Source organism: Scyliorhinus torazame, chromosome 8 (assembly GCF_047496885.1).
Source record: "Scyliorhinus torazame isolate Kashiwa2021f chromosome 8, sScyTor2.1, whole genome shotgun sequence".
Classification (NCBI taxonomy): Eukaryota; Metazoa; Chordata; class Chondrichthyes; order Carcharhiniformes; family Scyliorhinidae; genus Scyliorhinus; species Scyliorhinus torazame.
In genome coordinates, this window is record NC_092714.1 from 145,089,213 (window position 1) to 145,113,960 (window position 24,748).

Below are 24,748 nucleotides of genomic sequence, written 5' to 3' on the forward strand. Positions count from 1 at the left end.
AAGAAGGACAAAATGGCGGTGGGCGGAGACCAGGCAGCGTGGAGGCAGTGGGCGGAGGAGCAACAGGAGGGTATCCAGCGCTGCCTCAGAGAGATTAAAACGGACCTGCTAGAGCCGATGAAGGCTTCTATTGATAAGCTGCTGGGACACAGTCGGCCCAGGGGGTAGCGATCCGAGAGGCTCGACAAAAGATCTCTGACAATGAGGACGAGATCTTAGGCCTGGCGGTAAAGGTCGAGGCGCTCCACAAGAAATGGCAGGAGCGGTTCGAGGAGATGGAGAATCGGTCGAGGCGGAAGAATCTGCGGATTCTGGGCCTCCCGGAGGGGCTGGAGGGGCCGGACGTGGGGGCCTATGTGGTCACCATGTTGAACTCGCAGATGGGAGCGGGGTCCTTCCAGGGGCCCCTGGAGCTGGAAAGGGCCCATCGAGTGTTGGCGAGGAGGCCCAAGGCTAACGAGCCTCCGCGGGCGGTGCTGGTGCGGTTCCATCGGTTCGTCGATCGGGAGTGTGTGCTCAGGTGGGCCAAGAAGGAGAGGAGCAGCAGGTGGGAGAACGCGGAGGTTCGGATATATCAGGACTGGAGTGCGGAGTTGGCGAAGAGGAGGGCCGGGTACAATCGAGCGAAGGCGGTGCTGCACAGGATGGGGGTGAAGTTTGGCATGTTGCAGCCGGCACGACTGTGGGTTACCTACAAGGACCAGCACCATTATTTTGAATCTCCGGAGGAGGCGTGGGCCTTTGTTCAGGCCGAGAAGCTGGACACAGACTGAGGGTCGGGATGGGCGATTGGGGACTGTGGTGGATATGTTATGCCTACTTTTGGTTCGGGGGGGGGGGCACCTTTGCATTGTTTTGGGTTTCTTTTTCTCTGTGTTTTTCTCTTTCGGGTTGGGGAGGGTGGATGGGGCGGGTTGGGCACTGTTTTGGTTGGTGGTGGGGCCTGGTAGGTGGAGAGCGCAGGCTTTTTTCCCGTGCCGAAGACTGGGCGGGGCCGGGTCGGGGAAGCGAGGATTGTTTCCCGCGCTTAGAACGGAGGGGGGAGGGGGAGAGCCTGTCGATGGGGAGCGGGAGAGGAGGGTGTGCCACACAATGAGAGGAGTCGAAGGGGAGGCGGGAGTGGCCAGGGTCAGCAGGAGTCAGCTGACTTGCGGAAGTGCAATGGGGGGAGTAAACCAGCTAGGATGGGTCCTAGCCTGGGGGGGTGGGGGGAATAGAGTTGCTGCTGCTAAGGTCAAGGAGGAGCTGGAGCGAGTGGGGGGGGTGGCCAAGATGGGGGGTATGCCGCTGTGGGAAACGGGCCGGGTGTGGGGTGCGGGCGCGTGGCTGGCCGAGGAGGGGTCATGGCTAGTCGGCGGGGGAGGGGGGGGGGCGGGTAGCCCCCTTATCCGGCTGATAACCTGGAATGTAAGGGGACTGAATGGGCCGGTTAAGCGGGCCCGCGTGTTCGCGCACCTGAAGGGGCTTAAGGCGGATGTGGTTCTGCTCCAGGAGACACACCTGAAGGTGGCAGGCCAGGTGAGACTGAGGAAAGGGTGGGTAGGTCAGGTGTTTCACTCTGGGCTAGATGCCAAAAATCGAGGGGTGGCGATCTTGGTGGGAAAGAAGGTGTCGTTTGAGGCGGCGAGCATTGTGGCAGATAATGGCGGTAGGTACATAATGGTAAGTGGTAAGTTGCAGGCAGAGAGGGTGGTACTGGTCAATGTGTATGCTCCGAACTGGGACGATGCGGGTTTTATGCGGCGTATGTTGGGTCGGATCCCAGACTTGGAAGTGGGGGGCCTGATAATGGGGGGAGACTTTAACACGGTGTTGGATCCGGCACTGGATCGCTCCAGGTCTAGGACGGGTAGGAAGCCGGCGGCGGCTAGAGTGTTGAGGGGATTTATGGACCAAATGGGAGGGGTGGACCCTTGGAGATTTGCAAGGCCGGGGGCTAGTGAATTTTCATTCTTCTCACATGTCCATAAGGCTTATTCTCGAATCGACTTTTTCATTTTGAGTAGGGCGCTGATAGCGAGAGTAGAGGATACCGAGTATTCGGCAATAGCCATTTCGGACCACGCCCCGCATTGGGTGGACTTGGAGATGGGGGAGGAGAGGGACCAGCGCCCGCTGTGGCGCTTGGAGGTGGGGCTGTTGGCAGACGAGGAGGTGAGCGAGCGGGTCCGAGGAAGTATAGAGAGGTACCTGGAGACCAACGACAACGGGGAGGTCCGAGTGGGGATGGTATGGGAGGCACTGAAGGCGGTGGTGAGGGGAGAGCTGATCTCCATTAGGGCCCACAAGGAGCGGAGGGAGAGGGAGAGGCTGGTGGGGGAAGGTGGTGAGGGTAGACCAGAGGTATGTGGAAGGGCCTGAGGAAGGATTGTTGAGGAAGAGGCGCAGCCTCCAGGCCGAATTCGACCTGGTGACCACCAGGAAGGCGGAGGTGCAGTGGAGGAAGGCCCAGGGGGCGGTCTACGAGTATGGGGAAAAGGCAAGCCGGATGCTGGCGCATCAGCTTCGGAAGCGAGACGCAGCTAGGGAGATCGGGGGAGTTAAGGACGGGAGGGAGCGTGGTGCGGAGTGGGGTTGGCATCAATGGGGTCTTCAGGGACTTCTACGAGGAATTGTACTAATCCGAGCCCCCACGGAGGAGGGAGGGATGGGCCGTTTCCTGGACCAATTGAGGTTTCCGAAGGTGGAAGAGGGACTGGTGGCGGGACTGGGGGCCCCGATTGGGCTGGAGGAGCTGATCAAAGGGATAGGAAGCATGCAGGCGGGGAAGGCACTGTGGCCGGATGGTTTCCCGGTCGAATTCTATAAAAAATATATGGACCTGTTGGGCCCACTGTTAGTTAGGACCTTTAATGAGGCAAGGGAGGGGGGGAGGGGGGGGGGGGGCTTTACCCCCGACGATGTCCCGGGCACTGATCTCCTTGATCCTGAAGTGGGACCTGCAATGTGGGTCTTGCAGACCGATTTCCTTGCTAAATGTAGATGCCAAGGTGCTGGCGAAGGTCTTAGCCACGAGGATTGAGGATTGGGTGCCTCAGATCATCCATGAAGACCAGACGGGGTTTGTGAAGGGGAGACAGTTGAACGCGAATGTGCGGAGGCTTTTGAACGTTATCATGATGCCGGCGAGGGAGGGGGAGGCGGAGATAGTGGTGGCGATGGACGCTGAGAAAGCCTTCAATAGGGTAGAGTGGGGGTACCTGTGGGAGGTGCTGAAGAGGTTTGGGTTTGGGGACGGGTTTGTCAGGTGGGTTAGGCTGTTGTATGAGGTCCCGATGGCGAGTGTGGCCACAAATAGGAGGAGGTCCGAGTACTTTCGGTTGCACCGAGGGACGAGACAGGGGTGTCCCCTGTCCCTCCCCTACTCTTCGCGATTGAACCCCTGGCTATGGCACTGAGAGAGTCGAGGAACTGGAGGGGGTTGGTGCGGGGTGGGGAGGAGCATAGGGTGTCGCTTTATGCGGACGACCTGCTGCTGTATGTGGCGGACCCGGTGGGAGCAATGCCAGAGGTAATGAGGATCCTTAGGGAATTCGGGGACTTTTCGGGGTACAAGCTCAATATGGGGAAGAGCGAGCTGTTCGTAGTTCAGCAAGGGGACCAGGAGAGGGGGATTGGCGAGCTCCCGCTAAAAAGGGCGGGGAGGAGCTTCAGATATTTGGGGGTCCAGGTGGCCAGGAGCTGGGGGGGCCTGCATAGGCTTAACTTTACAAGGCTGGTGGAGCAAATGGAGGAGGCGTTGAAGAGGTGGGACGCGTTGCCGCTGTCCTTGGCGGGTAGAGTGCAGTCAATCAAAATGACCGTGCTCCCAAGGTTTTTGTTCCTGTTCCAGTGCCTCCCCGTGTTTATCCCAAAGGCTTTTTTCAGGCGGGAACAGGAGTATAATGGGGGTTGTGTGGGCGCGAGGGACTCAGAGGGTGAGAAGGGTGTTCCTGGAGCGGAGTAGAGATAGGGGGGGCTGGCACTGCCCAACCTCTGTGGGTACTACTGGGCCGTCAATGCGACGATGGTGCGCAAGTGGGTGATGGAGGGGGAGGGGGCTGTATGGAAGAGGCTGGAGACGGCGTCCTGTGTGGGTGCGAGTCTGGGGGCGCTGGCAATGGCGCCGCTGCCGCTCCCTCCAAGGAGGTATACCACGAGCCCGGTGGTGGTGGCGGCCCTCAAAATTTGGGGGCAGTGGAGGCGGCATAGGGGGGGGAAGTTGGGGCCTCGGCGTGGCCCCCATTACGTGGGAACCATCGGTTCACCCCAGGAAGAACAGGTGGAGAGTTTTCGGGGTGGCACAGGGCAGGGATACGAAGGTTGGGGGACCTGTTTGTGGACGGGAAGTTCGCGAACTTGGGTGAGCTGGAGGAGATGTACGGGCTCCCCCCGGGGAACACCTTCAGGTACTTACAGGTAAGGGTGTTTGCCAGACGGCAGGTGTTGGAATTCCCGCGGCTACTGCCACACACAGTACAGGACAGGGTGCTCTCGGGGGGTGGGCGGGAGTGGGGAAGATCTCGGAAACTTACCAGGTGATGCAGGAGGAGGAGGAGGCCTCGGTGGTGGAGTTGAAAGGTAAGTGAGAGGAGGAGTTGGGAGAGGAGATCGAAGAGGGGACGTGGGCAGATGCCCGAGGGAGGGTGAATTCTCCTGAATAAGGCTCAGCCTCATACAGTTTAAGGTGCTGCACAGGGCACACATGACCGGGACAAGGATGAGCCGGTTCTTTGGGGGCGAGGACAGGTGTGTTAGGTGCTCAGGGAGCCCAGCAAATCACACCCATATGTTCTGGGCATGCCCAGCGCTGGAGGAATTTTGGAAGGGCGTAGCGAGGACGGTGTCGAGGGTGGTAGGATCCAGGGTCAGACCGGGCTGGGGGCTCGCAATATTTGGGGTGGCAGAGGAGTCGGGAGTGCAGGAGGCAAAAGAGGCCGGAATTCTGGCCTTTGCGTCCCTGGTAGCCCGGCGAAGGATTCTCCTTCAGTGGAAAGATGCGAGGCCCCCAAGCGTGGAATCCTGGATCAGCGATATGGCGGGGTTCATTAAATTGGAGAGGGTGAAATTTGCCTTGAGAGGGTCGGTACAAGGGTTCTTTAGGCGGTGGCAACCGTTCTTAGACTTTCTGGCAGAACGATAGACATTGGTCAATGGCAGCAGCAGCTCGGGGGGGGGGGGGGGGGTTACTTTATTTTTGTTATTTACACTGGAGGGTCTGAGGTGGTGTATACACCTGTTGTGTTAAGTCGGGGTGTTAATGTTAATTTATTATTTATGTACGGGGGGGAGGGGTTTGGGGGTTTACTTTTTTAGATTGTGTTTTGTACTTAACCCTGTTGGGTTCTTTTTTCTTTCTCATTTTGTTATTGATATTTTATCAAAACCTTTAATAAAATTTTTTTTTTTTAAATGGTTCAGAACCGAATACTGATCAATGATTCGATACACCAGTTAGTAAGTTCAAAAGCAATGCTCATTTATTTACACACAGTCAAATCTACTCATGCATAAACTCTACGAACTAAACTACCACTATTACTAAAGCCTATACTTAGCTTTGGGCGCCCACTCAGTCACAGGAACAATGGCCGTTGCTCGGTTCTGAGGCTGCTGGGTTGAGCTGTTTACAGGGTAGCAACTAGGAGTGTCTATCTCATAACATGCGTTAACCGGGACTTACTTGGGCTGATGCAGCTGCTAAGCAGGTCTCTCTCTTCGGTGAGAGCCAAAGCCAAAGGGGAGAGATTCTCCCTTAGGTGATACCTCTTATACTGCAAAGGGCTTTGCGCTCTTTTGGGCGGGCCTTGAACTTGGCCTCAACTAATTGGGTCTTTCCCAATCATCTGTATCGATTTTCCTCCAATAGAGGGGTGGTTCCCTGATCGCTGGGCCTGTCCTGGTGATTGTCAGTCTGCTTTGTCTTGGCTTCTTCTGGTGCCGGGGAGTCTGTCCTAACATTGTGTATCTAAATGTTTCCCTTTTGTCCCCGGAGATAGCTCATTAGTATGTAAATCGTTTGGTAGTTTCTGTCCTGTCTGAGCGTTTAAGGTTCTAATCAACAGAGCTTGCACCTGCTTGTTTCTTAGCATTGTCCAATTTTCCCTGCATTCTTTGCGGGTGTCCATTTTGTAATCGGGACGTGGCCATCCCAGATGGCTACAGTTTGTAAGACATGACCTTCCCTGCACAAAACCATGCTGTCTATCACTGATAAGTCTATCATCTTCTAAATGTGAATAGATCCTATCCCTCAGTATCTTCTCCAGCAGTTTGCCTACCACTGACGTCAAGCTCACAGGTCTATAATTCCCTGGATTATCCCTGCTATCCTTCTGAAACAAAGGGACAACATTAGCAATTCTCCAGTCCTCCAGGACCTCACCCGTGCTCAAGAATGCTGCAAAGATATCTGTTAAGGCCCCAGCTATTTTATCCCTCGCTTCCCTCAGTAACCTGGGATAGATCCCATCCGGACCTGGGGACTTGTCCACCTTAATGACTTTTAGAATACCCAAAACGTTCCCCTTCCTTATGCCAACTTGACCTAGAGTATTTAAACATCCATCCCTAGCTTGAACATCCATGAAGTCATGTCCCTCTCCTTGGTGAATACCGATGCAACGTACTCATTAAGAATCTCACCCATTTCCTCTGACTCCATGCATAAATTCCCTCTTTTGTCTTTGAGTGGGCCAATCCTTTCTCTAGTTACCCTCTTGCTCCTTATATACAAATAAAAGGCTTTGGGATTTTCCTTAACCCTGTTAGCCAAAGATATTTCATGACCCCTTTTAGCCCTCTTTATTGCGCGTTTGAGATTTGTCCTACTTTCCCGATATTCCTCCAAAGCTTCATCAGTTTTAAGTCACCTAGATCTTATGTATGCTTACTTTTTCACCTTAGCTAGTCTCACAATTCCACCCGTCATCCATGGTTCCCTAATCTTGCCATTTCTATCCCTCATTTTCACAGGGACATGTCTGTCCTGTACTTTAATCAACCTTTCCTTAAAAGACTCCCACATTTCAAATGTGGATTTACCCTTAAACAGCTGCTCCCAATCCACATTCCCTAGCTCCTGCCGAATTTTGTTATACTTGGCCTTTCCCCAATTTAGCACTCTTCCTCATTACAGCTGAGGAGGAGGCCATTTGGCCCATTATATCCATGCTGGCTCTATGCAAGAGCACCTCCGCTTATCCCACTTCCTCGCCATGTCCCCATATCCCTGCAAATTTGCCAATCAAATTCCCTTTTGAAAGCCATGATTGAACCTGCCTTCACCAAACTTTCTAATCCTAACCACTTGGTGACTGAGAAAAGTATTTCTTCCTGTTGCCATTGCTTATTTTGCCATTTTGCCGTTTCCCCTTTCTCTGTCCTATGGTTCTCAACCCTTTTGCCACTAGGAACCATTTCTCTCTAACTGCTCTGTCTGGACTCTCATGATTTTGAACACGTTGATCAAATCTCCTTTCAACGTCACTTCTCGAGGAGAACAACCTTCAATCTGTCCACCTGACTGAAGTCCCTCAATCCGGGAACCATTCTTGTACATCTTTTCTACGCAATCTCCAAAACCTTTACATATTTCCTGAAGTGTGATTCCCAGCATTGTACATAATGCTCCAGTTGAGGCCAAACCAGTGTTTTGCAAAGATTCTTCATCACTCCCTGTGCCTCTACTCTGCAATGTAGATAAAACCCAGGATCAAGTATAAGCACAACCTTTTAACCACTTTCTCAACCTGCTATGCTGCCTTCAACAGTTTGTGCCCATATATTCCCAGGCCCATATGTTCCTTCCTCACGTTTGTGGGAATGTTGCAAGAGAGAATAATTTTAGTACCACGTGCCTGTTTTGTATTTGTGTTCCATTATACTCTTTAAAGGAGAAAGTGGCAGAAAACGGTGGCCACACTTTTTTCCCAGAACCTAATTTTCCACTTGAATTTGGTTACTGAACACATTAGTGTGGTTGGTTATGATGTGCCCCAATGTCTCCCTGTCTCCTCCCTCACAAAGTTGATTCTCAACAGAAAGATTAAATTAGAATTGTAGCTGTATCCAAAAGTAGTTTATAATAATATAATCTTTATTGTCACAAGTAGGCTTGCATTAACACTGCAATGCAAGTTACTGTGAAAATCCCCTAGTCGCCATACTCCGGCACCTGTTCAGGTACACGAGGGAGAATTCAGAATGTCCAAATTACCTAACAGCACGTCTTTCAGGACCTGTGGGAGGAAACCGAAGCACCCGAAGGAAACCCATGCAGGCACAGGGAGAACATGCAGAGACTCCGCACAGACAGTGACCCACTCTGGGAATCGAACCTGGGACCCTGGTGCTGTGAAGGAGCAATGCTAACCACTGTGCTACCATGCTGCCCACTTTTATTATGGTATATTAAACAATACATTCTGCCTGTCAATAATTGAAATTATTGTGTATAGGGATATTTTACAGTACAATGAAAAGCCTATACATCTAATTGGGTGACAGCTTTTAAATTTGTTTACTCTGATTAGTCAGAGTCACAGCATTTCTACTAAACATTAATCTGTCACTCGATACCTAGTTGTCTCAGTTGCTTAGGTGGAAAGTCAGGTGAGCCAGCCAGATATCATGTGGCAACTATTCAATCGAATGAGCAGAGAACAAGGAGGCTGAAGGGATTTTGATTGAGAACTCCAGTATATGTATTATGGAGGACAATTTTAACAGGGAGAAGTCCGTTTTAGGTGACTCTACATATTGCCAAATATCCTTGTTGCATTCGATAAAATAGATTGAGTAAAATTAAAGGATTGCTGTTAATCACTTTTGAATGAACTATATGTCTACGTGAATGTTTACCCCATTTTCAATTAGAACTATTACTGGGACAGCAGTCATGGATGCTGTGACAGCCCCTGATACATATGTTGTGTTTGTTCTGGTTTGTAAATTTTGATAGTGCTAAAATTCCAATAAAAATATTTTTCAAAAGTAATGTGAAGCTCCCTCTACACTGGCCCACTAAATAGTCCCGGGTATCGGGATAGAGTGAACCTCCCTCTACACTGACCCATCAAACAATCCCAGGGTAGGGACAGAGTGAAACTCTCTCTACACTAACCCATCCAACAGTCCCAGGGTAGGTTCAGCATGTTTTAATCGCAAAGTGAAGCTCCCTCTGCAATGTCCCAACAAACACTTGGCAGATATAAGGGGAGGACAGACGTGCCTATATGCGAGAAGGGGATAGAAGATAACCCTGATAAATTTAAATGAGATAAGATGGGACGAGATTCAATTGGCGTATAAATGGCCTGTTTCTGTGCCCTACATCCTATTTATGAGTGTAAATCTGAACACTGCTGCTCACAATTGTCCAATCCAGTGGGCATAAAATACATATTAAAGTTATTCTGTTCCAGAGCTTCAGGATTTTACATCAAAATTAATTGTTCCAATCCCATGCTTTGGATGATAATTTGATTTTTTTTTAAAACATTGTCTTTTTTTCTCTCCCAGCCATACCGATTTATATTTTGGTGAACCTTTATGCTGCTTAAGGTGATAATGGCAGCAATGTGTGACACACCTTTTGCAAGAAATTAATTTTTATGACTTCGAAGGTTCTACTTGCAGCTGGAGCTTGTTAATTAGTTAATTGGATTAGGCAAGTTTTCAGAGGTTAGATTCACAGTATAAAAGTGATCCCCTACAGTGCAGACTTTGTTTGCACTGAGTGCTGAATTTGGTGCATTTGAGTGCTATAGTGAGGGTTTGGTGAGTGAGGGATAAGGCTTCATTTTTATCTAAAGTCTAGTCTTTCTTTTATTTAGTTAATTAACTTAAAAGTTGCTGTTTGGTTTAGAAGAAGGTGAATTTTCAATCCGCTTTAAACAAAGGTTCTACTTGTCGGTACTTGCAGCTGGAGCTTGTTAATTAGTTAATTGGTTTAGGCCAGTTTTCAGAGGCTAGATTCACAGTATAAAAGTGATCCCCGACAGTGCAGACTTTGTTTGCACTGAGTGCTGAATTTGGTGCATTTGAGTGCTACAGTGAGAGTTTGGTGACTGAGGGAGTGCTGAATTTGGTGCATTTGAGTGCTATAGTGAGAGTTTGGTGACTGAGGGAGTTAGGCGAGGAGGGAGTAAGGCGCTCCTTTCATTTTGTTTCCTACATTTCCGCAAAGAGCGCGAAGGGAGCCAGGAGTTTACAGAGAGTGCAGCTGACTGGGAGCAGAGTCGGAGGGCGGAGATCCAGTTGGTCCACAGGGCAGCCATATTCTGTAAGGTAAGAGGGGATGGAGGCTAGGCCAGTTGCATGCTCCTCCTGTAGGTGGGTGGTGAGGGATACCACCGGTGTCCCTGCTGACGATACCTGCGGGAAGTGCACCCAGCTCCAGCTTCTCAAAGACCGTGTTAGGGAACTGGAGCTGAAGCTGGATGAACTCCGGATCATCCGGGAGGCAGGGGATGATAGAGAAGAGTTACAGGGAGGTAACCACACCCAAGGTACAGGACAAGAGAAGCTGGGTTACAGTCAGGGGAAAGAAAACAAACAGGCAGACAGTGCAGGGATCCCTCGTGGCCGTTCCCCTTCAAAACAAGTATACCGTTTTGGATGTTGTTGGGGGGGGATGACCTACCGGGGGAAGGCCCTAGCGGCCAGCTCTCTGGCACTGAGTCTGGCTCTGGGGCTCAGAAGGGAAGGGGGGAGAATAGAAAAGCAATAGTAGTAGGAGATTCAATGGTTAGGGGAATAAATAGGAGATTCTGTGGTCGCGAGCAAGACTCCCGGAAGGTATGTTGCCTCCCGGGTGCCAGGGCCAGGGATGTCTCTGATCGTATCTTCAGGATCCTTAAGGGGGAGCAGCCAGAAGTCGTGGTGCACATTGGTACCAACGACGTAGGTAGGAAAAGGGGTGTGGAGGTAATAAACGAGTTTAGGGAGTTAGGCTGGAAGTTAAAAGCCAGGACAGACCGAGTTGTCATCTCTGGTTTGTTGCCGGTGCCACGTGATAGCGAGGCTAGGAATAGGGAGAGAGTGCAGCTGAACACGTGGCTGCAGAAATGGTGTAGGAGGGAGGGCTTCAGGTATTTGGATAATTGGAGCGCATTCTGGTGAAGGTGGGATCTGCACAAGCAGGACGGGTTGCATCTGAACCAGAGGGGCGCCAACATCCTGGGAGGGAGGTTTTCTAGTACTCTTCGGGAGGGTTTAAACTAATTTGGCAGGGGAATGGGAACCGGATTTGTAGTCCAGCAACTAAGCTAGCCGATATTCAGGATGCCAAAGTGTGTAGTGAGGCAGTGGGGAAGGGAACACTTATAAAGGAGAGTACTTGCAGGCACGGAGATGGGTTGAAGTGTGTATACTTCAACGCAAGGAGCATCAGGAATAAGGTGGGTGAACTTAAGGCATGGATCGGTACTTGGGACTACGATGTGGTGGCCATCACGGAAACTTGGATAGAAGAGCGGCAGAAGTGGTTGTTGGAGGTCCCTGGTTATAGGTGTTTCAATAAGATTAGGGTGGGGGGTGGCATTGTTAATTAGAGATAGTATAACAGCTGCAGAAAGGCAATTCGAGGAGTATCTGCCTACTGAGGTGGAAGTATGGTTGAAGTCAGAAATAGGAAAGGAGCAGTCACCTTGTTAGGAGTTTTCTATAGGCCCCCCAATAGTAGCAGAGATGTAGAGGAACAGATTGGGAAACAGGTTTTGGAAAGGTGCAGAAGTCACAGGGTAGTAGTCATGGGTGATTTTAACTTCCCAAACATTGAGTGGAAACTCTTTAGATCAAATACTTTGGATGGGGTGGTGTTTGTGCAGAGTGTCCAGGAAGCTTTTCTAACACAGTATGTAGATTTTCTGACCAGAGGGGAGGCAATATTGGATTTGGTACTTGGTAATGAACCAGGGCAAGTGATAGATTTGTTAGTGGGGGAGCATTTTGGAGATAGTGACCACAATTCTGTGACTTTCACTTTAGTAATGGAGAGGGATAGGTGCGTGCAACAGGGCAAAGTTTACAATTGGGGGAAGGGTAAATACGATGTTGTCAGACAATAATTGAAGTGCATAAGTTGCGAACATAGGCTGTCAGGGAAGGACACAAGTGAAATGTGGAACTTGTTCAATGAACAGGTACTACGTGTCCTTGATATGTATGTCCCTGTCAGGCAGGGAAGAGATGGCCGAGTGAGGGAACCATGGTTGACGAGAGGTTGAATGTCTTGTTAAGAGGAAAAAGGAGACTTGTGTAAGGCTGAGGAAACAAGGTTCAGACAGGGTGCTGGAGGGATACAAGATAGCCAGGAGGGAACTGAAGAAAGGGATTAGGAGAGCTAAGAGAGGGCATGAACAATCTTTGGCGGGTAGGATCAAAGAAAATCCCAAGGACTTTTACACATATGTGAGAAATATGAGAATGACTAGAGCAAGGGTAGGTCCGATCAAGGACAGTAGCGGGAGATTGTGTATTGAGTCTGAAGAGATAGGAGAGGTCTTGAACGAGTACTTTTCTTCAGTATTTACAAATGAGAGGGGCCATATTGTTGGAGAGGACAGTGTGAAACAGACTGGTAAGCTCGAGGAAATACTTGTTAGGAAGGAAGATGTGTTAGGCATTTTGAAAAACTTAAGGATAGACAAATCCCCCGGGCCTGATGGGATATATCCAAGGATTCTATGGGAAGCAAGAGACAAAATTTCAGAGCCGTTGGCAATGATCTTTTCGTCCTCCCTGTCAACAGGGGTGGTACCAGGGGATTGGAGAGTGGCGAATGTCGTGCCCCTGTTCAAAAAAGGGACTAGAGATAACCCTGGGAATTACAGGCCAGTTAGCCTTACTTCGGTGGTAGGCAAAGTAATGGAAAGGGTACTGAAGGATAGGATTTCTGAGCATCTGGAAAGACACTGCTTGATTAGGAATAGTCAGCATGGATTTGTGAGGGGTAGGTCTTGCCTTACAAGTCTTATTGAATTCTTTGAGGAGGTGACCAAGCATGTGGATGAAGGGAAAGCAGTGGATGTAGTGTACATGGATTTTAGTAAGGCATTTGATAAGGTTCCCCATGGTAGGCTTATGCAGAAAGTAAGGAGGCATGGGATAGTGGGAAATTTGGCCAGTTGGATAACGAACTGGCTAACCGATAGAAGTCAGAGAGTGGTGGTGGATGGCAAATATTCAGCCTGGATCCCAGTTACCAGTGGCGTACCACAGGGATCAGCCCTGGGTCCTCTGCTGTTTGTGATTTTCATTAATGACTTGGATGAGGGAGTTGAAGGGTGGGTTAGTAAATTTGCAGACGATACGAAGATTGGTGGAGTTGTGGATAGTGAGGAGGGCAGTTGTTGGCTGCAAAGAGACATAGATAGGATGCAGAGCTGGGCTGAGAAGTGGCAGATGGAGTTTAACCCAGAAAAGTGTGAGGTTGTCCATTTTGGAAGGACAAATATGAATGTGGAATACAGGGTTAACTGTAGAGTTATTGGCAATGTGGAGGAGCAGAGAGATCTTGGGGTCTATGTTCATACATCTTTGAAAGTTGCCACTCAAGTGGATAGAGCTGTGAAGAAGGCCTATGGTGTGCTAGCGTTCAGTAACAGAGGGATTGAATTTAAGAGCCGTGAGGTGATGATGCAGCTGTACAAAACTTTGGTAAGGCCACATTTGGAGTACTGTGTACAGTTCTGGTCGCCTCATTTTAGGAAGGATGTGGAAGCTTTGGAAAAGGTGCAAAGGAGATTTACCAGGATGTTGCCTGGAATGGAGATTAGGTCTTACGAGGAAAGGTTGAGGGTGCTAGGCCTTTTCTCATTAGAACGGAGAAGGATGAGGAGCGACTTGATAGAGGTTTATAAGATGATCAGGGGAATAGATAGAGTAGACAGTCAGAGACTTTTTCCCCAGGTGGAACAAACCATTACAAGGGGACATAAATTTAAGGTGAATGGTGGGAGATATAGGGGGGATGTCAGAGGTAGGTTCTTTACCCAAAGAGTAGTGGGAAGGAGCAGCGCTCCGAAAGCTAGTGACATCGAAACAAACCTGTTGGACTTTAACCTGGTGTTGTAAGACTTCGTACTGTGCTCACCCCAGTCCAACGCCGGCATCTCCACATCGTGGAAGTAGTTGAGTCGGAAACATTAGGGACCTTCAAGCAGCTATTGGATAGGTACATGGATTACGGTAGAATGATATCGTGTAGATTAATTTGTTCTTAAGGGCAGCACGGTAGCATTGTGGATAGCACAATGGCTTCACAGCTCCAGGGTCCCAAGTTCGATTCCGGCTTGGGTCACTGTCTGTGCGGAGTCTGCACATCCTCCCCGTGTGTGCGTGGGTTTCCTCTGGGTGCTCCGGTTTCCTCCCACAGTCCAAAGATGTGCAGGTTAGGTGGATTGGCGATGATAAATTGCCCTTAGTGTCCAAAATTGCCCTTACTGTTGGGTGGAGGTGTTGACCTTGGGTAGGGTGCTTTTTCCAAGGGCTGGTGCAGACTCAGTGGGCTGAATGACCTCCTTCTGCACTGTAAATTCTATGCTAATCTATGATTAATCTAGGACAAAGGTTCGGCACAACATCGTGGGCCGAAGGGCCTGTTCTCTGCTGTATTTTTCTATTTTTTCTATGTTCAAGTGTCTTTGTAATATAATAGCTTCATTTAATTCAACGTTTGTAATGTCATTGTGTTTTGAATGCACTAGGTATTTGCAATGACATTGTGTGAGCTTTGTTTGATAAACAACCTCATGCATTAGCTTTCACTGTGTCGATTGTGAAGAATGACAATAAAATTCTTATCGGAATCCACTTGGTAGAGAGATTCTATTTAAATATGGACAGTGAACTGCAGGTCCACTAATTCTCCATTCCAAGCAGTCAGGTTGGAGGAGCTTTGAAATGTAAACTAGCAGCAGAGGTGAAGGTTTTGAGCTGAAAAATATTCCTGGAGGAGTGGAGTGTTTGTTACACTTGCATGCAAAAATGTGTTTGCCACGTTCTGTGTCAATAGAACATTAGGGTAACTGTAATACTTGTGATAACGGCGATTTACAATTGTGCTTTGACTATTGACTAATCTAACTTTGATTAATTCGAGTTTGCGTGACTTTGGTTGTGTGTTTGCTGTTGGTCATTGGCTGATTACTGTTCTCCCTCGTAGCCTTCCTTCCTCTGCCTCCATACATCTAATTTATCCAAAAAGCTGCCATCTACATCCTGTTTATTTCTCAATCCTCTCCATTGACCTATTTGCACGATCCTAGTTCCACATTTAAATCAAAATCTTCTCCTTTTCTAGGTTCTTCCCAACCTTGCCCCACTGTGCTTCTAACCTCCTATCTTGCATCTGTTCCCACATTCTTTGATCTGATTTTTGATCTGTATGTATCCCTCACATTGTTGAATAGTGAATTTACTGTTGGCTAAGCTCTACCATCTAGAATTAGCTCACTAAATCCTTCTCTCCACTTATTCCTCTTTCCATACTTATTCCTGGTTTCACTTTGGAAACTGACTTAAAATCCAGCTTTGCAACTAAACTCTCAGTCACCTCTTTTGACCTCTCTTTACCTCTGCTGTAAAAAGGAGGGTTGTAAAGAGTTGGGTTAGTTTTCATGTAGGGGAGGGATCACACTCTTACTGAAGGTCCAAATGATGCAAAGCACAAAGCCTGTGTTGAGAGGTTCTTTTGCTGGAGTTCTGTGAAACCGTTGGGCAGTAAAGCAGAATTTTAAAATCTAAACCAAAGCAACCACTATGATTTGTTCTGCCATTTCCCACATCAGCCCTGCTCGTAACCTTTGATTAAGATTTCTAATTTAGTGCCAAATTATGGTCAGCTTTGGAGTGTCTCCCCCGATTCTTCATAAATTCATTTTAGCCAGGTTCTCGCACTGAGTGAAGAGGGGACTTTCAGTCAAAACTAACTCCAAATTTGCATACTTGAAGTGAAGGGATTCAATACCTATTTAACTTGGAGCTGAATATTTGAAACTCCTCTTTGTCCATCAGGTGGTGCGGCTACCCACTGCGGCTATACAGTGAATGGTAGAACCCTCAAGAGTATTGACAGTCAGAGAGATCTAGGAGTACAGGTCCACAGGTCACTGAAAGGGACAACACAGGTGGAGAAGATTGTCAAGGAGGCATACGGCATGCTTGTCTTCATTGGCCGGGGCATTGAGTATAAAAATTGGCAAGTCATGTTGCAGCTGTATAGAACCTTAGTTAGGCCACACTTGGATTATGGTGTTCAATGCTGGTCGCCACACTACCAGAAGGATGTGGAGGCTTTAGAGAGGCTGCAGAAGAGATTTACCAGGATGTTGCCTGGTATGGAGGGTATTAGCTATGAGGCGAGGTTGAATAAACTTGGTTTGTTCTCACTGGAACGAAGAAGGTTGAGGGGTGACTTGATAGAGGTCGACAAAATTGTGAGGGGCATAGACAGAGTGGATAGTCAGAGGCTTTTTCCCAGGGTAGAGGGGTCAATTACTCGGGGGCATAGGTTTAAGGTGCGAGAGGCAAGGTTTGGGGGAGATGTACGAGGTAAGTTTTTTTTTTTTTTTTTTTACACAGAGGGTAGTGGGTGCCTGGAACTCGCTGCCGGGGGAGGTGGTGGAAGCCGGGACGATAGTGACGTTTAAGGGGCATCTTGACAAGTATATGAATGGGATGGGAATAGAGGGATATGGACTCCGGAAGTATAGAAGATTTTAGTTTAGATGGGCGGGGTAGCATGGTCGGCGCAGGCTTGGAGGGCCGAAGGGCCTGTTCCTGTGCTGTACTTTTCTTTGTTCTTTGTACCTGCTTGGCAAATCTGAAGTTGGGCAGCAATTCCGCAGGACTCAAGAATCATAATTGAATGCATTCCTTGTAAACAACAACAGTTTAAAGCTGGGTTCACTGTTCAGCTTTCATCCCAACCCACCCAAAAAATTGGGAGCAGATTCTGCTGCTGCCCGAGTGATAGTTTTCAAACTCAACCATTACCTGTCTCTGTAATCATCAGTCCTGGCTTGTGGCATTTGAAATCTGATCATGTGTTTAATAAAAATGCTTGCATCTTGTTTTTTTAAAAGAAAAGTTTCCATCAAACTTTGAGAAACATTGTTGTCACCGGATTGAGTAATTAAAATAGTTTTTATCTTTGGATTGTATTGGTTTTCCCTGACATCAGGTGGCCGGGGCTGTTTAGCACAGGGCTAAATCGCTGGCTTTGAAAGCAGACCCAGGCAGGCCAGCAGCACTGTTCAATTCCCGTAACAGCCTCCCCGAACAGGTGCCGGAATGTGACGACTAGGGGCTTTTCACAGTAACTTCATTTGAAGCCTACTTGTGACAATAAGCGATTTTCATTTAATCTACCGTCAAAATGGTGAATATTTAACATTACAATAACTGGCTCTGTGCCAATTCTGTCCTGAAATGTTAAATCAGGTGGACTGAGCACCAATGGAACAGGCATATCTCAGAAAACTGCTGCCGTCTTGTATGGGTCTACAATTCTGCTGCTGGGAAGAGGGCTGAAAATGAATACTGTAGGACAAACGTTGGGAACTACTTATGGGCATTGTTCTTCCAAGTTCGAAACTAAATGTACATCAGTATAAAATCAACTTTGTAATGATATTGTAATTGATTCTGTGTGCTATCTGGTTTAAAAAGTACTTCCAGGCTTATGTGCGCACTTCAATGTGTGTGTTGTGGAGACGGGGAAAAGTAGCTGATTGCTGAAGATGCATTTCATAAATGGTTTAATGTAACTTCTCTCTGGTCCCTCTTAAAACTGCCAGTATTGTATACCAAATGGCTGAGCCCATTGTAGTGTTCAGTAAGATTTTGGTTTAGGCTTTCCAGGACGAGATTCAAATATTTAGCAGAGAATACAATGATTTGGTTCCTGTTACAATATCTCTAGTCCAGACTATTCCACCCTTGCTTCATTATGGTTTAAGGTTTAACGGTTTAAACAATCTCATGGGCAAGTCCTTTTGAATGCAGTCCAACACCATTTTGAATATTTGCCTGCAAACGTTGGTGAAAGTTGGATGATGCCAGCCTTGTGTAGCTTGAATAAAGACTGAAAACTGTAGCTGCGCTGATCAGCGATCTCTAGACTGTTAATCCATATTTTTCTCCCAGATATTGACTAATGGACTCTGCATTTCTGCTTTTGTTTCAGATTTCAGTATTTGTATTTTGTTTAAATCCTGTATATCAAATGTGTTTTAATCCAGAATTCAATCATCAAAACAACATTTGATGGAAAACTTGATTATAAATTTTTAATGAATACTACCCAGCCTTTGTTTGCAGTAGTGTCATTTTAATTTCCAATCTCAGATTGGGATGAATGGTATAGTTGTTCTTATGGACTGGTAGAAAGTGGAATGTGCAGATTTCCGTATATGAAACTAATGCAATGGTTTTGTAATTGAACTTTCAAAATGCAAGTTCCAAATACGGTAAATTTCAGTTGATTGGATTTAATCTAAATGATGGTGCAGCAGTGTAGTGGTTGTTACTAGGCTAATGTTCATCCAGAGAGCATGTGTTGAAACCCAAAATGGCAGCTTATGAATTTTAATTCGTATTTTTGAAAAGCTGGAAATTTCAGTAAAAATAGTCATGAAGTTGTCAATTTCTCATTAATGGGAAGGAAACCTGAAACCCTTATCCAATCTGTCCCGTGTGTGACTCCTGATGTGGTCAGCTCTTATCTGTCCTCTGGGTAGCAAACCTCTTAGCTGCATGAAACCATGACAAACATCATCATTTGGTCAGAATTGTGGAACTATCTCTATGGGAGTATCTTCACGTAGTCTGCAGTGGCTCAAAGAAGAAAGCTCACCGCTCCCTTCTCAAGGCACTGAGGGGGGTGAGCAATAAATGTTGGCTTTGCCAGCTACATCCAGATCTCAAGGATGAGTTTTGAAAATTGATGACCAGTGTAAGCCAACTTCCCACTCCCTGTGACATCCTCTGCCAGTGCCATCTGATTTGATTTCTATTTAAACTTTTGTAAACTGACAAATTGCTCTTGCAGATGTATTAATTCAATTCTGATCCCTTGCACATCCCTGATTTTAATCATTCCATCATTGGTGCCAGGGCTTTCAACTGCCTTGGCCATAAGCTCTAGAATTCGCACCCTAAATTTATTTGTCTCTCTACTTCTCTTCCTTCATATGCACCTTAAAATCTACCACTTTGATCAAGCTTTTTGTCATCTATACTGATGGTAGGAGGCACGGTGGCACAGTGGTTAGCACTACTGCTTTAGGGTGCCGATCAGGCCCCGGGTCACTATCCATGTGGAGTTTTTCTTCCCGTGTCTGCGTTGGTCTCACCCCACAACCCAAAGATGTACAAGGTAGGTGAATTAGCCACCGTAAATTGCCCCTTAATTAGAAACATTTTTAAAAATCTATTCTGATGTATCCTTGTGTGGTTTGGTGTCAGAAACGTTTTTATTGATAATGCCTTGGTTAAGTGCCTTGGCAGTTTTACACACAACTTGTGAATATGCAAGGAAAGTTGGTTTCTGCTTTTTTTTTCCCTGCTGAGAATCTTAAGATCATTCATCCTTTCAGATCTGAAATTAGGTCATGTCACTGCATGGTCTTGTACCTACCCACCGTCAATATGGGTTGCAGCAAAATGGGCTGCTAATTACTTTCACCAGTGTTGCAAATTTAATGGATACCTCTGGCAGCACCAGTTATGTAACATTTGATGCATATTATTTCCAGAGTTGAACGGTAGGTGGCAGTATGTCTGTACTATAGGGACTGGTGATTGAGTATGGGAGTGATTAATGTTATACACAATAACACACAGAAAATATGCACAGTAAGGCTGTAGCATTGAAAAATCTCTATGTAAAGACAGGTTCACACGTCTTATTTGAATTGTGTGTGTGTAGCCATAGACTTGTAATCAGACTGCAGTTTATTTTTCTGTTTAAAAATAGAAGTTATCTGTGATGAACCACGTTTCCACCAGCAAACCTGACCTTTTGAAGCCAGGGCTCAGGGTATTTTCAGAATTTATTTTTTGGTGAAGTGGATTCCTTTAGGTCCAGTTTACCATACTTTCCAGTTAAAGGTTTTAATTAAACAATTAGCAAGGAATTGCTAATACAATTATTGTACATTGAGGAATCTGTGACCTGACTCTTAAGCCAAGCTTTTGGTCACCTGGTGGCTCCTCTACTACAGCCAGCTTTCATACTTTCCCCCCTCAGCATCTTGGGCTAGTTATACATGTTGAAGCACTATATCCCTGTGCTCATCCAATTCTGACTTCTTGCATATCCCTCTTGATCTTCACCACACCATAATTGGACTTCCAGCTACCTTTCCTCTTTTAAGACACTGATTAGAAGTTGTTCTCAACCCAAACTTTTATTTACCTATCCTTCTGTGGGTGGGTTTGAGAACGGTCCTGTGAAGCACCTCAGGACACTTAGCCACGCTGAGGATGCTATATAAATGCAAGCTGTTATGCAAGCTGTTATGCAAGTGCGGATTATTATTCAGACTGTGGCTAGCTTTGGAAAGATCCATTGTTGTTCATGTGCCAGATGATGGGAATGAAAGGTCTTAACTATAGGCTGATAAACCTGTACATTAAATATCTGGGAGCAGAGATCTATAGTATCCTTACAGTGCAGAAGGAGACCATTCAGCCCATTAAGACTGCACTGACCTTCCAAAAGAACATCCTACATAGGTCTGTAACCCCATCTAACCTGCACATCTTTGGACATTTGAGGGGCAATTTAGCTTGGCCAATCCACTTAACCTGCACATCTTTGGGCTGTGGGAGGAAACCCATGCAGACACTGGGAGAATGTGCAAACTCCACACAAGGGTGGAATCGAACCTGGGTTCCTGGCACTGTGATCTGGTTTTATTATTAAGGGAATTTGACCGGTTGGGTAGTGGAACAACTCTTTGACATAGAACATAGAACAGTATAGCACAGAACAGGCCCTTTGGCCCCTGCCATGGTAGGGAATTTCAGAATAATAGGATATGATTTTCAACCATGGGTTGAATTGCCTATACTTGGGTACCTTTTTGCCAGTTATTTAAATGTTTGTGCAGAATGCAACCTACCTGCACTATTTGTCGGAGTTTGTTTTAATTTCCACAGTCTTGCTTTTACCAAAAATGCGCATATACCCCCCACCCCCACCCCAAGGCAAACAGTTCCCCTCAACATAGATCAGTAAAATTAGCAAAAAATAGAATATCATGGGAGCAAATGAAAACGTTCTGGCCGAACAGAGATAAGCAAACCACTTTGACATATGGCTTTCAGAACTAGATTAAGTCTGTCTGTTAGAGTAAATAAAACTCGGGTAAATGGGATGTAAAAGGCAAACAGAGTGAGCAAATATTCCTGCAAATGGTTGTTTGTCTTTTCAAATAGATTGCTGGGCTCTGAGGGAGATATTTCACGTGAAATGGCACGTCATAGAACAGACATGTTGGTGTGGGGTGTGACAAATGAAGGTGGCTTGTTTAACATGAGCATCGAGTCTGTGTCCCCACCTCTCTACCTGAGCCTGGACACTTTGCCTGCGCCCTGGCGGCCCTTCCACCATGGCTCATGTCTGCGCGGAAATGATGGAAATCAGGTGCACTGGGCTGCTGCGGCCCGCGGCTCCCTGCTGGCATATATTATGTTAATGCGATCAGGTGAGCCTATTGCGGCGCAGCTGGTGGGCGTTCCTTGCATATGTTATGTTGATGAGGGTGCCTTGGAGGGCTGGGAGAAGCAAGCGGCCGGGCCACCGCTTGTGAGCATCAGAGGGTTTTCTTTGTGGAGCTGTGTGGATGGAGGTGGCTGTTCCGATCTCTCACTAATTGCAGCTTCACTCCAAATTACCAATCTCTCAACCTTCAGCATCCATTCACCCCTCTCTCCCTCCTGCCACGACCGGCTGATTAATTCATCACAGGCAGCAGCAAAAAGCTTCGTTTCTCGAGTATTTTTTTCCCCTCTGGAGTAGCATGAATGCTGAATGTTATAAGTCACTGGCGATGGAGCTTGGGGTTTACCAGCTGAGAAATTTCTCCATTTCATTTCTCTCCTCTTTGCTTGGAACAGAAAACGCCTCCGTAAAATTAGACAGTAGGTAAATGTCGGTTGTTGGATTTTTATTTTGGTTTTTCTTTTAATTTTGCAGTGTTTAATGTTCGTGGGTTTGAGGTAACAGATACAGTATTGCAAAATAATAGCACTTGCATGGCAACAGTCTTCGGTGCTTAAAATGCGGTGACAGCTTCTTCGAAGTCGCTGGCTCTTTGTGGGGTTTTGGGGTGGGAAGGGAAGACTCTGGATATTTGGAAGCGATTTCTTAAGGTATCTGTGCCTGGAGCTGGGAGCTCTTGCTGTCGGATGTGTGCCTATGGAAATATTGGCGGAGTTCAGTGCAGGGGAAAATGGCTGGCGTCGTCTCCCAGGGTTGTTATTTTGCCGCATTACAGAGGGGGCATCTACCCCAGAGTCAGCAAAAAGTGAAGACGGACGTTTTTGTTCTAAGGGTCAATCCTACACGTTGACCCAGATGCAAAACGTTGAATCAAATATAATAATATTGCAGCAAAAGTGTTGCATCGCCTGCAAGCTGGTCGCTGTTTGTGCCCTTGGGGAGGGGGGGGGGGGTAAATAAAATGCATCAGTTAACACAAAAACAAGGCTGTTATCAGGTTACAACTGTACATTAGATCTTGGCAGGAGGGACTGCTTGCTTGATTTGTCTTCCATTCTCCTGTTTTTCTTTCATTTTCAATCGTGATTGTTGCTTTAATCTTGATTTTTTTTTTTGTTTATTTACAGTTCTTCTGGTGCCAGTGTGGTAGCCATAGACAACAAAATCGAGCAAGCTATGGTAAGTCAAGTATTTGTATAGAAAACGGCGGTGAAGAAAAGGGGTATTGATTGTGCAGTAATGTCAGGGAGGAAAAGCCAATTCGGAGCATTTCAAAAACCCTTTGAGGGTTAAGGGTGGTGGTGAGGGAATGCACTGTTTTTAAGTAGGACCGTGCCAATGGGAAGAGAGAGATAATTCAGAAAGCATAGGTGCAGCAATGCGGGCTGGACATCCACTGTACAATGTGCCAGTATTTCCACTGCTTGCCTTCTCTGTAGAGGGGTATTTACTCATTGTTCATACGCTAGGAAATCATTGCATGGATGCTCAAGGTGAATGTGAGACATCTTTTTGTGTGCATCAGCCTTCTTGCATCCTGACCTCGTCACTAATCCACTACACCCTATAAAAACGAAGCTACATTTTATGTGCCTGTAATTTTGAAATAATTTTTAAAATCTCATTTGATACCATGGGCATCCACCTGGGATACCAACATTGAATATTGTTCTTGCTTGTGCAATTTAATATTGTTCTTGGGCAATATGATCTCTCACGTTAAACCTTTTTGCAGTGCTTGTCCTATAAGTAAACCGTTAATTTATGTTAACACGAATTTGGCTGTGTATGGCATAAGATTGTGGACCAACCTGATCCGAATATTGTTGATCAGGCAATTTTGTTGTGCAGCAAACCCTTTCCATGTCCCACGGGGGAATTTGTCTGTTTATGGTTGCCAGGTTAAGACTGGGGGTGGGGATGCAATAGTTTTGGTGCCTTTGATGTTTTTAACTAGCTGGATGACGAGGGTGTCTAAGCCTTCCATGCTTGTCTTTCCCCTCTGTTTTTCTCCCTGTATTTCCGTCTTCTCTCTTTCTCCGCCCTCTCTCGGTCTTCCCTCCCTCTTTCTCTGTCTTCACCTCCCCCCCCCCCCCCCCCCTTCTGTCTTCACCCTCCCACCTTTCTGTCTTCACCCTCTATTTCTCTCTCTTTCCCCCTTTCTATATGTTTTGTTAGTTTGAATTCGGCTCGCGGGAGACTAGCTGCAGTTTTAGTTATAGCCTTTCCCATTGAAGGCCTGGTGTGTGCAGATTTTGATCAGACGCCGGCCTGTGGAGCTCCTTCCCCGCAGCGGCTCCGCGCTCCCCGGGCTGTGCTCTCTCCGGGCTCCACTCCATCTTCCGGCTGTTGCCAGGCGATCTCAGAACCTTAAACCCTGGGCTATAAATAACTCCGGCTCCCATTGGATGGCTGGTAATGACGTGGCGCGGCCTGCGGTCCCGCAGACGTCAGCAGTTGTCAGGAGCGGAAGGAGCAAAAAGAGACGGGGGAAGAGAGAAAGAAAGCTGCAGAGAGGAAAAGACAGGGAGAGGGAAACGGGGTTGGGGTGGTGGTGGCGGAGAGAGGAGACGGGAGAAAGGCAGAGAGAGAAAAACACGCTGAAAGACGGGGAGGGGGAAAGTACATGGGTCGTGGAGAGGGAAGACATGGGAGGAGGGAAAGGGCAAGGAAAAGAAGGGAGAAATGGATGGGTGCGGAATGAAAGCCACTGAGCCTGTCTTCACTCATCCTAGTCAGCAAGCAGAATCAGATAGAATAAAAGCAAAATTCTGTAGATGCTGGAAATCGGAAATAAAAACTTAAAATGGTAGAAAAACTCAGCATCTGCAAAGAGAGAAATTGAGTTAACATTTCCAGTCCATGTGATTTTTCAGAACTGGAGAGAGATAGAAATGTTAGAATCACATAGGATCTCTCCAGCTTGAGCCAGATTGATTGCTGGGAAATAGGTTTGCTGTCTAATCTCATCTAACATCCCACAAATATTTCATAGATTTGGCATAGTAAAAGAGTAATTGAAGGGCAATGCCT

General features: G+C 47.1%; 1 protein-coding gene across 4 annotated transcripts in view; it reads left to right on the plus strand.

Moving 5' to 3' along the window:
• Positions 1 to 24,748, plus strand: part of LOC140428172 (TSC22 domain family protein 1-like) — a 260,710-nt gene that overhangs the window by 232,786 nt on the left and 3,176 nt on the right. For 3 of the 4 annotated variants that reach the window (XM_072514324.1, XM_072514328.1, XM_072514327.1), the window contains one exon: positions 22,843 to 22,894. In XM_072514324.1, coding sequence (XP_072370425.1) covers positions 22,843 to 22,894 — 52 coding nt within the window. Of the gene's footprint in view, positions 1 to 21,790; positions 22,139 to 22,842; positions 22,895 to 24,748 lie in introns of those variants that run through there. The other variant, XM_072514326.1, reaches the window with a different exon arrangement.